Consider the following 13,768-nt stretch of genomic DNA (forward strand, 5'->3'; position numbering starts at 1 on the left):
CAATTGGGCGAGTCTCATCGCTTGAACGTGTTTAATTAAAATCAACCCTCTTGAATAGCACTTCAACATGCCTTGGACGAGTGGGCTCTTGAAACCACTTGTAGCAGCAAGTAATCGTTTGCATGCGTGAAGAGTGCCGTTGATTGCACTTCTGCCAACATCAATCAATCCTTCAGCTCTGTTTGATAATCTTTTGCATGATGTAATGTCGATCGATGTATAACACACCACAGGTCGTCAGTTCAAATCTAATCTAGACCAGCAAACCCCTTTGTAATTGATACTGCACGACTTATGGCCTGGCGTGGTGGGTATTGTTTACCCATAGCAAGATTAACTATCCTTTCGTATTTTAACACATGTTGGGATATAAAGTCAGTGGCCCTTAATGCTGGTGAAAACTAAATTAAGACATCAACTGTTGTACATTCGTTTTCGTACATATTGCAGTGTTATCTTTCATTTCGAAAAAGTTTGACATCCAAATTTTAAGTCTATATCGAAAAGTTTCTTTGCCGTATTGTTTTTCTCATTCACATCCGTTAGTTTCGTTTTCTCAATATTCACTAGTTGCATGATCTGAACAATTAGTTTACAAAGGGTTTATTCTGCGTTCTTGTACACTCGAATATACGCGCTACCAACACTCGTATTGGACCAGTACACAATTAATCTTGTATAAACGAGGCTATCGCTATAAATACGATACAATAATACTCCTCCCGCTACTATTCTCTTACATCTAACGGAACATAATCATGTAAAATGTAGTGCATTTTCCAAATTTAAGGTTCTACGACCACAACACACAAGTAATACAGTAGCTTCAAAAAGGCAATATTGACGCGGGAAGCTTCCTCTCTCCCTCTCGTGCTCACAAAAGAGCACGTCGTTGTGGCATGGCCCGGTTAGCAATTATTCTCCAGGATGCTCAGTCCCTGGCTGCAGCCTACCATCGATGTACACATCTGATCTCCGACAGGTGTTGTTTCACCTGATCCAGCTATCGAGGTCGCTGTGCTCACCTGCGTCTAGTGCCGAACTGGGGGTCGCTGTCGATTATGTTCTTGGTGGGTATGAGTTCAACATCCTCATAACATGCCCCATTCAGTAAGAAGCATCCTATACATTCTAAATTCATTTTTTTACAATAATATTATGCCGTATTAATATTTAAAAAATCGCTCAGAAACCTGGTTTTCTAGTGACAGAAAAGTAGTTGAAAATTATGAGAGGAAAGCACAAACAAACGAGAGGGTTTTGTCTAACACTGCTCCTAGCAAAACCCTCCAAAGAGAAGCAAAAGAAACCATTGCATCTACTAAGAAAAAGGTTTCTGGGTATGAGGTAGAGTAGCACCGGACGTATCGGAGCAGTGCGGGGTGTGTGTTACACGCTTGGGATATCGGGGAAACTTTTAAGCTTAGTCCTTCTGTTGCTACTTTCCACCGATCGAGGCCACCTTCTCCATGGCCTTCAGCACGGTGTCGTCGTTCGCCAGGAACCGGATGCCGCCCACCATCTTCATCGACTCGTCGAAATCTATTATGAACGGAATACTGTTCGGTAGGTTGAACTTCATGATGTCCGCGTCTGAAATACCTTTAGATGGTAAGTATTGTGGGAGCGCGGTATGTTTGCGAGGTATGTGTATGGTTCGCGGGAATAATATTCGATGAAATGATCAGCATCAGTTAGTAGATAATGTGTTTAAATTAGAATTAGAGCAGCCCGTGTATGCGAGTATGTCAATGCAAATGGGAGAAAAAGACAACGATTGGAAAGAGAAAGGTTAGTTCCATTTTCACCACCACCAGCCCATAGAATCCTCCCACAACATGCTTCTAGACGAATCGATGCTTTACGCTCTAGTCACCTTGTTCGGTAGAATAATGCCAATTACCTTGAATGTGCTTCACCAAACCGCGCAGACTGGTACCATGGGCCACAACCAGTACCCGCTTGCCGCCACGAACCTCCGGTATGATCGAGTCCGTCCACTCCGGCACGACTCGCTCCATGGTCGTTTCGAGTGTTTCGGTCGTGGGGAAATCCTGCTCGCTAATGTGCCGCAGTCGAGGATTGTTCTTGATCGCGTGATAATACGGGTTGGTTGGTTCGATGGCTGGTGGTGGGACGTTGAAGCTGCGCCGCCACACCTGTACCTGCTCTTCGCCGTAGATGTCGGCCATCTGGCGCTTGTTAAACCCGGTCAGAGCACCGTAGTGACGTTCGTTTAGGCGCCACAGTTGCCTCACAGGAATGTCGGTGAGATTGAGCTCCTTTAGAATAATGTCCAGAGTTTGATTAGCTCGGCGCAGACAGGAAGTGAACGCGATATCGTAACGCATGTTTTCCCGCTTCAGTGCTGCTGCCGACACTTCCAACGCGTCCCATTCACCTGCGGAAACATATGGACGGAAATGGTGGCGTTAGTGCTGTTATCTTCGCAAGGCCACTACTCTACACTTGGGTTCTCATTCGTTGGGTCTCGTCGACAGTGATGGCTACATTGATTCTCTTTATGCGAGATAAGCGAGTTGACCCATTCTCATTATCACATAGTTTCACCTTTGCTCAGTTGATACTCTGACGCTCATATTCTAAAGCCAAATCAATGCACACTTCTTCACAAAGCCTCCGTGGTAGCGTGGTGAATTTGAACAAAAGATGTTCATGTTCCCTGCTAGTTACGACACACGCTCGTTCCATCGCATTTCTATTGAACTATAACAAATGTGTACAATGTCAATCTAGTTCTCCTATGGTTAGGCACACTCAAATGTCAACAAAACACACGCTGCACACTTCCGCTGTGTGCATAGTAACGACACGTAAAAGCTTTCGGACATCCGAGCTCTGAACTTTGCTCTGTTAATGACCGTCAAAGCGGATGATGATCAAAATAACAGAGCAGCGAAAATTCGATAATCAACCGGTTGTAGTTGTTGTTGTTACTGCCGGTCAAGAACCAGCTCAAACGAAATGCATTGATTATGTCGTCTGTAGACTTTCGCCTAAAAATAGAACGCGCTTTCGAGATCGACCACACTGCGTCCCAACACAAACGTGGTGGACAAAACCCACACATACCTCGTGCATGTTCGCATGATGGTTGAAAATGCACTAGCAAAATACGGTAAATAAAAACGACATCATCATATCTTTGGGCAGGGCTTTACCTTCCTCACTGAGACCGACGTCGTGCCAACCGCAGAAGAGGTTCATCTTATTCCATTCGCTTTCGCCGTGACGAACGAAGGTAACACTGTACGCTGCTTTATGCATCGTGCAATTTCGTGGAATGCAACGTTCAGGTGCACACTTTTCCCCGCTCAACGCACAATACGCAGACTTGTCACTTCCGCTGTTGAGACGCTGTTGGCTTCCGTTTATTCTGCGACGTCTAGGCTGCTGCAGCAGTTGAGCAGTTCAGCTTTTTAGTTAACCGTGCTTGGTATGTTCCCGTAGTCAAAGACTGAATGATGATGCCTAAAAGCCCTCCTCGGGCATAGTTCCCTTAACTGTGGTAATAGAGAAAGAGACGAGAAAGGAACAATGTAAGTACACTTCAAACACAAACACTTTGCTAAACAACTCAAAAAAATGTTAAAAATTAAACCAACTCAAAGTACACACGCTCACGGCAAGAATACTTAAACGGTAATGTTCCTTCAAGCAAGCGTTCTAACAAACTGGCAGCAACTTGCCACACCACCACGTGTCGTGGCTGAAAAGGGCTCCGAGCGAACTGACGGTGTCTTCGAATTCGATGCGAACCGATCGTGCGCTACCATGGTCGATCGTGCTGTGGAATGCTGCGTCGTAGTATGCTATGGATATACCGATGCAGCCGATAGCCGATGCATGTGTGTTGACCTGGCGATGCTGAACGGTGACGACGATGAAGACGATGATGATGATGATGATGATGATGACGACGACGTCCACGATGCCGCTTACACACAGAGCCCGCATGCAGCTCGCACACCATTGTCGAACAGATTCCATTTGAACGGACCGTGTAGCCGCGGCCTTGAGAGAGCGCTACCGAACAACACGGGGGGAATCAACGGTTCAACTACCGTGCCCGATCGGTCCGATGCGAGCAACCAAGAGCGCGCACCGTATACGAACCAGGCCTTGCTTTAGCAAACGACCATTGCTGCTCCTGATAAGCCAGACGCCTTTCGTCCAAACGGTGGGAGAAGAACTCGTACGCGCACACCCTTGTCACGGGCGCACTTCACATATTCTACTAGAGTCTTGTTTACACTTTGTCGGAGTTGCTCCGAAAGAAGCTGAACGATACGTGTAAGGTTGAAGCTCCGACCAGTGTGCCTCCGAGTCCGTCTATTATTATTATTTTTGGAACAAGAGTGATAGGACTCATAGCTTGCCATGGGACGGCTAATGGGACTAATCACAAATTCAATTATTTATTTTTTTACAATCATCAACAATCATGTTACCATTGCATATCTTTATCGTGGTTTGCCTTGCACTCCAAAGTACGCCACGACAACCACGTGGTGTGTCTTGCACTCCAAAGTACGCAAATAAATTTACACGATTTTATCATTTAAAACGCATTCAAGGTAAGTAACGAATGTCTCGTAAAATTTGACACTTTATATAAAACATGGAAGTAGTTTTTTTTTTAATTTGTAGGACTATTTTAAGAACACTCTTCTCATCAGGATTTTCAGGTGATTAGAACTGATATTATTTTCTTATCACCTAGCTGTTAAAAAACATTCCTGAGCAACATTTAACGACAGAACGGTTAGTGGGGTCGCGCAATTGCTAGAGCCACTTCCATTTCCGTAGTTTTGTTTAACTCCATCCTCTCCCTATGCATGATCACGAAAAGCAGCAAGCTCGATGTACATATGGAATGCGACAAAACAAATACTCTAAAGGTAGGTAACAAACGCACAGAAGACGAAACAGAGAAACAGAGAGAGATACAATGAACTAAACCAAAGGCGTACAGACAAAAAAAAGCAACAAAAACCGGCTCTGCATTCTCTTCCCTCCCGTCCCGTTTACCCTTTCACCCCTCCCACCAACTGCTCAAGAATTCCATTCATACTCCATCATTCGCCTTGCGACTTCATCATCGTTCCGTTGATGAATGAAATACAGCTACCCGTACGCCACCACGTATGAAAACGTGGTCCACATTCTCTACATCGGTAATTTGTTTATCCATCCTTCATGCTCCGTTTTGCGGAAGGGGGTCTTCTCCTGCTTTAAGGGCCTACACTCACACCATACAGATTTCCGCCAGATCCAGCGAGTTGTTTTTTCGTTGCGCAATTTCGATGCGTTGTGGACGTGTCAGCTTGAAATATAGCGCGAGCGAGCGAGCTTCATTTCTACCTGGCTCCTCGCACACGTGCTTCCAACAGCAAAGTACCTCAGCTTCGATGAAAGCAAATCATGCCGGCATAAGCCGGAGTACAACAATAACAAAAAACAACAAGTACAAACAAAACAAGCGTCGCGCTATGGACCAGTTTTCCAAGAGAGACCTTGAACGTTTGAATGCATGCCAGCCCTTAAGTTCCATATGTTTGTTTCAGTACGTTGACCAAGCAATACAATAATACACGGGCCTTTCAAATGTATGTGACTCGTTACTTTGATCTGCTTGCAATACATTCATCGAATCTAACCCATGTGAGCTATAATAGTAACGTTTAATTTGATTATCGTTCCCCTTTTCGATCCCAAGCAATCGCCAGTGGAATTTCGCACCAGCGTATTGCGTATGCGCAACATATTAAAAGTGATACGCGAAGTCTTCAGTTACTGCTCCGCACCTTGCCACGCCATTTGTCTGCCGTATCGGCGAGTCTTATTTTAAGCCTTCATACACCACTGACCACCGTTGCAGGAAAATAGAATAGAAGCAACAAACCGGTGGATATCAACGTTTTTGTATCAAACGCGTACTTTGAAGAGGTTTGCCATGAGCTGGAGGTTCAAAGAACTCGTAGACTCGGCTAACCTGCCACAAGGTTACCATAGCATAGGACGGTTTCTATTCATACGATAACTCACCGGGATGGATGGATCGTAGGAGGGTAGATTCGAAACCAATTCAACAGCGATCAAACGTGGACCCACCGTATCCACTCAAGGTCATTTGGGGATCATCGAATTACAACGGAACAAAGCGCAGAAACAAGTCGTCACACTGCTTGGCTACTGCACACAAGTGAGTTCACTTTACGACTGGCGAGGAAAATAATTTCAATTCAAATAACCATGCACCAAACTCCGAAAGACGTGGAATCCACACGACACGCTCCGAATGCAACGTGCACAATTGAACAAGAGAAGCAGTTCTACAGTATGGTTCTTTCTACTCGCGCCAGACTTACCCTTTGCCGACCGTTTTCGCCGATGAATAGAAGGAGGTACACTGATTGATAAAAGTACAAGCACCTCCGACAGGTACTACGAGACGGAATGATCACGACACAGTAAAGGAACCGATATTTCGTCCCGAGCACCGTGGTCCACCCATAACAAAACACAGCTAATCAAGCGAATGTAAATAAACACAACCATTTAATCATAGCGCTCGTATGTGTTAGTGACATACCTAGCCGCAGTGGTGCCAGCACGGGCGTTAGTCGCACAATGGTAAGCTGCTCGTCCATATTCGTTATTGCAATTGATGATAAATTTGCCATATTTGCTGCAATATGGCAGCAGGAACGTGATTTGTTATCGATAAAAATTACTTTAAGCAATTCTACAAACAAAATCATCAAAATTACTTTAAGCAATTCTACTGACTGTTTAGTGAACAAACTATTTTGAATGTTTCTCAAAACGGGATTTCAAAATGTTGCACCAGTCCTGCTACGAGATTTTCCTGAAATGGTGAACTGCCTCAATGGTGCTGCAAATTGAACTCAACTCTGAATTGTATTTGTGTTGTACGCTACCACAACTCTTCAAATCAACATCCATCTCCCATCATAGCAATCCTTTACGTACTTTTTTTCACCATCACTTCGGCATCCTTCATTGGAAGGAGAAAAAACACTCGCACTTGTTATGATCCACAATAATTCATGCTTTTATTCATACAGAGACCAGGTGTTTGACAGCGGCCGTTTCACCAGCATCACGAGGGACACAATGGCATTGATGAATTCCTTGCGGATCGACGGGATTACAGTGTATCACTAGAATGTTTCATCGCGCAGCATTTAGTTGCCTCCCTTGTACTCACGGACGTGAGCAATGACCCAGATCGGGTAGGCAATCACTCCGCCGAAGATGGCCAGGCCATGGACGGTTTTTTCCTGCAAACGAAAGAAACAGTTATTACGTAATGTAAAGGAAGAAAAACAAAAAAAAACCAAATGCAGTCAGATAGATCTTCTTCACGTGCACTTTTGTAATTGTTCAACAGTATGTTCCTGGCAAGTCAACCAACTTTTCAGAGAACGTACGTCCCGTCCCGGCAGGTAGGTCTGAGACGATTCCTTTGCCTGTTGTTGCGAAACACTTACCGCGAGGGATACGCGAACCTGGGGCAGGCTGCTCGACACGGAGAAGTACGTGCGGCGCTGCAGGGCCTGGGCGGCGGCGGTGGCCAATCGCGGTACGGCGGCGTTAGCAATCATTTTCGTCAAATTGGAGTGCAAACTGTTGGATCGCAGACTGAAAGAGCAGCAAGAACGTGCAAAATTCAATGAAAATGCTTGAAGAGCAGCAGCCAATGTTTTCTTACCAACACGAAAGAACAATAGAACCTCGCTTATTCGGGTTCGGAACAGCCCGGATGAAATGTCATAAATAGCCGAAGTTTGACAATGTTCCACCGAACTTTGACAGCTGGCTAACATTCAGCTATTAACCTTGGCCGATACGTAGGAAATTCAAATTTTATCAGTTTCAAAGTGCACATCCACCCCAAAATCGGAAGGTAAATTTTTCCCAATCATATTTGACGAATTAGCAGAGTTTATCATCTTTGGCGGAATTTAAAAGCTTCGGTTGTAAAGTCTAGCAATCGTCTGGTATACAGTAAAACCTTCGCTTTTAGTATTTGGATCGATTTCAAAAAGCGTTTTTATTTCTTTTCAAAAGAAATTATTTAATGTACGTACATAAATTGTCGTCTTTTTCCTTCTTATCTGGCTTGATTTACTTCCTCGACGTATGTTCTAGGTTTAAGAAAAAATCTGGATTCGATTTTTGTTCTTGGTTCTTTCGGTGTTTTTTTTTGTTTTGCTATGTATATAATCGCCATTTCTTACATCTTAACAGCTCTCCGTACGAGCGTATGTGCTCTATTTGTCTCATTTAAATATCTGCTTGTTTCCTATAATGAATTTGCAATCGAGTTTAGCGTGCGTGAGTTTTTTTGTTTGTTTGTAATAGGTTCTGTAGTTTCTTACTAGTCAACAATTAAAGAACGAAAACAGTCGATCAATGTCTTTATGGCGCAAAGATCCGTTTGCCTTGTGTAAGGTCTTTTCCCTCGCTAACTTAGGCTCGTTTCGGCTGCGTGTATGAATTTGGTTCTGCATTTTCGCGATTTATTACATCGTTTTTCGCAGATTCGCCAAAGATGAGAATCTTTGAACAGGCTGCGACGAAGTACAATAATTGTTAGCGCTACTAGTCGATACTGCCGTTGCACCTTTGATGTGCTCTTAATTCTCTAAATTGTACCGAGTATATGAGTCCTGTCGGCTTATCCTGTGGTCTTGTGAATTGTGTAACGGATTCTTTGCGCGGCCCAATACCACCTTGCTATGGAGATGTGTGTTGGTATTTCAAACTCATGCGGAATGGCTGATCGTTTGAGCTGATCGGTAAATACACGTTTGCATACTGTTGTATAACTCGGTGATCACTGGAGAATTCGTTACGTGCAAGTGTGGTGATCGGGTACGTACGGTTATGGATCGTATAGACCTAGGTAACAGACTGTTTGCGCCACTGACTGCTTCCTGAGTTTGCATTGATTAGATTAAACAAAGATATTCATTGAGGATCGTTAGATACGACACTAGCGTTTACGAGCTGCGCACGCTTATTCACTGTTAGCTCCGGAGGTTTATGTTAAGTGTAACATGGCAGTGATGGAAAAACAATGCGAACAATGCTGCTCCGGTCACCACTTAGTCAAAGGGATATCACAAACATCATCCTCCGCACTCGGTAGTATTTGTATCATTCGTCGTTCTTCCAAAACTCGAATCATCTAATGCAGCAGCAGTTCATCTCACAAAACATAGCTCATCGTCTTCCAGCTCGGACAGGATGTTCATTCGATATTCTATCATGTGCTGCGCCACACTTCTGACTGAACGCACGACTTCTATTTGATTGTTCTGATCGTTTTTTGAATCGTTTCATCATCTCAGCTATAAATGTGCGAATTATTATTCAACGTTCGTTTAACCTATTCATCACCTATTCATCATAGCCTGAACTAGTCGAGCAGTATGTTTTTGAACAAAAGTTGACGATCAAGTACAAAACACAATCAAATAACATGTTACGATCGTTAAGGATCCTATAGTACGTACGATCTAGTTTAACGTTCAAGCAAAATACACTGCATAATTTTGTATCGACCATTCTCGGTATTCGGTGCGTGGCTTGAGTTCTTCTGTTAAAGGTTCCCATAATACGGAGAAGCCACTTTGGCTCAATGTCGTACGCGATTGGTATGTTTTAAGGTAAGATTTGAAAACTTTATCCACTTCTGCAATCGCCTTCGATAGTTTAGAGAGTTTAACAAAGCTGACTAGGTTTCATTGACTGGCGGAAAGATTGGGAAAGGTGGGAAAGGGGAGCGCGGGGGGAGGATTAGGGATTTGGATGTTGATTTTTTTTTCTTCTACGATTGTTGGAATAGTCGCGGACCTCTGGGATGAAGGGCAAAAAGGAGTAGTGCAATATCCGCAGAGTTTAGATAAAGGTACAAAATGTTTAAGTACGTGGCAAATTGTGTTCTTGGTTTGTCTATGCATGTTGATATTGTTTTCGATTTTTGTGTGTGTGAAACGTTCGCTAGACTATTCCCTATCGCCGGCCGACGACACGCTTGTTATACTATTAAGAATGCAAAATGTATCCTTCTCCGGAAAGCCTCATTACAACATTGTTTGCCTGTATGTCTCACTAACCCTGTACAGTGTATCCACCTCGTCTGCAATCGCAATAACAGGTGCATTAAGCAAAACTATTCAACCAAATCGCAGTAAAATAGTCTTAACTGCAGTTAACTTGTGCACAACGTGTATGGCGGTAAATGGTTTATAACATTAAATGTGGCAATTAAAAATGCAAACTAAATAACCATCTAATCGCTTGGATAAGTGTTTACTAATGTAAAACAATAGTGTGTAAAATAATTCAGTCAAAAGTAGTTTGTCGAACTGTAAATTGAAGATCACTTGGACTGAACAAAATCATACCTAATCGTAGTATGGCAATATCTAATATTAAGAGAAAATGTTAGTAATCGTAAGCGGAACATTAGTATCTTCTAGCATGAATAGAAGCTAATCTTTTGCATCTTACCTTAACGGAATGTGCAACACGGGGCTTTTGCTTTTGCGTGCTAATATCGCTTTGCGGTAGAATATGTCTATGGTCGTCGTTTGCTGTTAATCGCACCTATTTGCTTAATTTTCTATTATTTCCCTATTTTATCTGTTGTAAAGTACGTAACCTCGGGTGAGGAAAAACGACATCATTTCAATAGTAAATTGCTATCTAATGTTCTTCCTCTGTTTCATAAATCGTGTTTGAATCGATCGATGGCAAATAATAATCTTGTGTTGATCTACCTTCGAGGGTTTGAAGTTTCATATCGCAAATACAACGCTAGAAAACAATAAAACTATGTGAATGCTTTTAGAAACGAAAACTGCTTTAGCTTGTAGATGTAACGGAATTGTTTTTGCTGCGCCTTTTTTGCCCTCGATTAACACTGTGACGCGAATTCTGCCCATTTTAACATTATGATTCAGAAGATTAGCGTGACAGTAAAGGAAGAAAAACAAACCGAAACATTGGAATGTTTCACGATTGGTTAATTACGTGTTCTAGACTAACGTTTGGTTTGGGTTGTGTTGACTAGCATAACTGTTTCCTTATCCTGTAGAGCATATTACGATTGGATTGCATTCTGTTGCAATTCATTTGTAACTCTTTTTATACGACGATCGAACACAATGAACATAATGGTTTGTTTAATATGTTGCCTATCCGCTGTCGCTGCAATTAGAATCATCATCACATTACGGCACCGTATTGCATATAAACAGATACATTTTCTTAATCGAATGACTCACGAATGGAGTTTCTCCATGGATATTAAGCTTTAGCCGAATGACTCAAGGTCAACGATCGCATACAACAAAATGGTTTGTCAAAACAAAAGCTTGCCCCATCGTCCGGCGTGTATGCCACGGGTGTAATATTAATGGCCGGTTCAGATCTAATCCCAATCAATCGCAATAACAGTTGGTCTAGAGTGAGTAAATTCGAGAAAAGGATCGAATATTTACATTCAGCCGGCGCCGGAAATGGTCCAACCTAAACGTGAACGAACGCGATCTACAAAAGTATATTCTACATGGTTCCCACAAATGTTAAAATGAGTCGATGATGTCGAACGCGTTCGCAATGCTGTTCACCTGCTCCACCACTTTCCACTTGTACTTGAGCGCTTTCTCCGTGAACGGATCGTCCGTCTGAATGTCGAGATTTTCGATTGTGTTCGGCAGCACGAGGCGAAACGCGTGCAGAAACATGCGTGGCGGCGACGTGTCGATTTTCAAGCTGTACGTGTAGTCTCCTACGATCACGTGGCCGATCTGCGAGCAGTGTAGCCGTAACTGATGCCGGCGACCGGTGATTGGCCGTAAAAGCACTTTGGTGACCGGCTTCCCGTTGTAGTAGCCTCTATCCAGCACCAGCACTTTCGTTATACTACGTCGTGGATTTTGGCATAGTTCATCCTCCAGGATGGTGCACATTTTTTTGCTTGTATCCTTGAACCGCACATCTTCGCCTGTGGGATCGTAAAATACGTTACATTAGAGCGCGGAAAAGCAATGGATGAAACACGATAGCGGTTTTACCTATCGCGATGTCGATTACTTCCTCGTCGAAATCGGTATGCCCGCGGAGCAACGCTAGATAGTACTTCCTGGCGCGCTGCTCCTCGAACACCTGGCACACTTCTTTGCAAGCATTTTTGTTCAGCGGAATGCACAGTATTCCACTGGTGGCAAAGTCAAGCCGATGAGCGAAGTAAAAGTCGTGGGTGAGATTATCCTGCACGTATTCGGGAAATTGTTTCCGCATTATTGTTTGCACAGTTTTCTGCAATTAGAAACGATTACATTAAGTACTACAGTGCCGTGGCTCATAGGATAGAAGTAAACAAACCACCTTTTTTGTGTCATTTGAGTTTATCAGTAAATCATGCTTCTTGTTGATGACCAAAAAGTTGCCACTAGTATACAGCACATCGACCGTTTCGTCCTTTTTCTTGTAATTGTTTCCCTCGCATAGGGAAAGGATGAAATTCACAAACCGATCGCATAGGACTAGGAAAGCTTTGATGATTTTTTCCACCAGTCCAGTGGAAAAGAACTGAACGATGCGGTCTACGATTTCATCTATCATTCTGAGGAATGCGTATAATCCGGTCACGGCACCCCGATGCACTTCGGGAGCAGGCTGATCAGCGGGTTATAGAAGAGAGATTGCCTGTTAGGTAGAAGCTACAGGATATACGCAATCGTTCAATACACTAGACGTTTGAGGCGTACAACAATACGGAACAAGCGAGATCGATGAGACCGACTATCTTGGAAGAAGGCTGCTCTAGCTGCTCGTTATTAATTCAAGCAGCATCACAGCGCTTGAAGCCTTCAAGGACCTCATTCGTAACATCAGCCTCCCGATGGCTCCTGCTGGTCGGTGTGCTCCTATGACAGTGTGCGCCGGAAGAATTTAAATCGCACCAGGACACCAAGATTCTCCTGTGTGCAGTGGAAAGAACGGAATGCGCTTTGTTTTGTCGACACTTTTCTACTCCATTAGCGATTTTTTATATGCCTCATTTGTGCAACAACAGTGTTGCTGTTGTGGTGCTAAACCCTTTCGACGAAGGGAGCTTTCTTCCCGTTTGTCCACGACACACTTTCTTCACGGCACGGTACACACCTGCACCAGGCACCAAAATTGCTGGCAAAATTGCCCAAAATACACCAAATCCACGAAATAGTTAAAAATTTCAGGACCTTGCAGAACTCAAAATTGTCGAATTGTGTGTTTTTTTCTATTTTTGGTTTTCTTTTGATGTTGCTGTCAGTGCTGTCAGATAAAAATGTCATATCTTCTTCACGCAGTAAATATGCTACTTGGGGCCAGAGTGACCAGAAACACCGATTTATCTGTGTTCCTATCGATTTTTGATATGCCTATCGATTCACAGATGATCACCCTAACACTACCGAATTTTCATTTATCCAATCATTCATTTAATGACAGATTATGTAAGACTTGCGATTTTGTCATACGGCTGAATAAAACAAAATTCTGCCAATGTAATTATACAAGATTGTTGTAGCAACAAGCTCAAACGTTTGTTTTTTTATCATTATTGTTATGTTCAAAATTGAAATTGATCAAAATAATCGCAATCGCAATTGAAATAGCTGCTGATAGCACATACGATAAATTCGCATATCGAAAATTACCG

General features: G+C 43.2%; 2 protein-coding genes across 7 annotated transcripts; both read right to left on the reverse strand.

Annotated features, from left to right (window-relative positions):
• Positions 1-587: 587 nt before the first annotated feature.
• LOC120950099 (phosphoglycerate mutase 2-like) lies at positions 588-6,597 on the reverse strand. 6 transcript variants are annotated; one of them, XM_040367858.2, is made up of 4 exons: positions 6,393-6,597; positions 3,183-3,524; positions 1,904-2,401; positions 588-1,602 (listed from the first exon to the last, which is right to left on the reverse strand). In XM_040367858.2, exons 2-4 carry the CDS (start codon positions 3,286-3,288, stop codon positions 1,439-1,441), a joined length of 768 nt encoding a protein of 255 aa, XP_040223792.1. In that variant the 5' UTR covers positions 3,289-3,524; positions 6,393-6,597; the 3' UTR covers positions 588-1,438. The 6 variants fall into 6 exon arrangements, with proteins under 6 accessions (XP_040223792.1, XP_040223797.1, XP_040223794.1 ...); XM_040367863.2 differs by having other exon boundaries at positions 588-1,593; positions 6,393-6,595; XM_040367860.2 differs by lacking the exon at positions 6,393-6,597 and adding an exon at positions 6,070-6,351.
• A 475-nt stretch (positions 6,598-7,072) lies between these two features.
• LOC120950167 (RNA pseudouridylate synthase domain-containing protein 1-like) lies at positions 7,073-13,371 on the reverse strand. Its single transcript, XM_040367980.2, has 6 exons — positions 12,834-13,371; positions 12,451-12,741; positions 12,138-12,381; positions 7,760-12,067; positions 7,539-7,689; positions 7,073-7,328 (listed from the first exon to the last, which is right to left on the reverse strand). Exons 2-4 carry the CDS (start codon positions 12,685-12,687, stop codon positions 11,646-11,648), a joined length of 903 nt encoding a protein of 300 aa, XP_040223914.1. The 5' UTR covers positions 12,688-12,741; positions 12,834-13,371; the 3' UTR covers positions 7,073-7,328; positions 7,539-7,689; positions 7,760-11,645.
• Between the last annotated feature and the right edge of the window lie 397 nt (positions 13,372-13,768).

Source organism: Anopheles coluzzii, chromosome 2, assembly GCF_943734685.1.
Source record: "Anopheles coluzzii chromosome 2, AcolN3, whole genome shotgun sequence".
Taxonomy (NCBI): domain Eukaryota; kingdom Metazoa; phylum Arthropoda; class Insecta; order Diptera; family Culicidae; genus Anopheles; species Anopheles coluzzii.

Excerpts from the sequence above, each read along its gene's own strand:
- LOC120950167 (XM_040367980.2), bottom strand. The coding sequence starts at position 12,687 with ATGATAGATGAAATCGTAGACCGCATCGTTCAGTTCTTTTCCACTGGA. Across the intron at positions 12,382-12,450 it reads ACTCAAATGACACAAAAAAG|AAAACTGTGCAAACAATAAT; the intron begins GTGGTTTGTTTA and ends TTCTAATTGCAG. Across the intron at positions 12,068-12,137 it reads AGTAATCGACATCGCGATAG|GCGAAGATGTGCGGTTCAAG; the intron begins GTAAAACCGCTA and ends ACGATCCCACAG.
- LOC120950099 (XM_040367858.2), bottom strand. The coding sequence starts at position 3,288 with ATGCATAAAGCAGCGTACAGTGTTACCTTCGTTCGTCACGGCGAAAGC. Across the intron at positions 2,402-3,182 it reads CGTCGGTCTCAGTGAGGAAG|GTGAATGGGACGCGTTGGAA; the intron begins GTAAAGCCCTGC and ends ATGTTTCCGCAG. Across the intron at positions 1,603-1,903 it reads TTTGGTGAAGCACATTCAAG|GTATTTCAGACGCGGACATC; the intron begins GTAATTGGCATT and ends TACCATCTAAAG.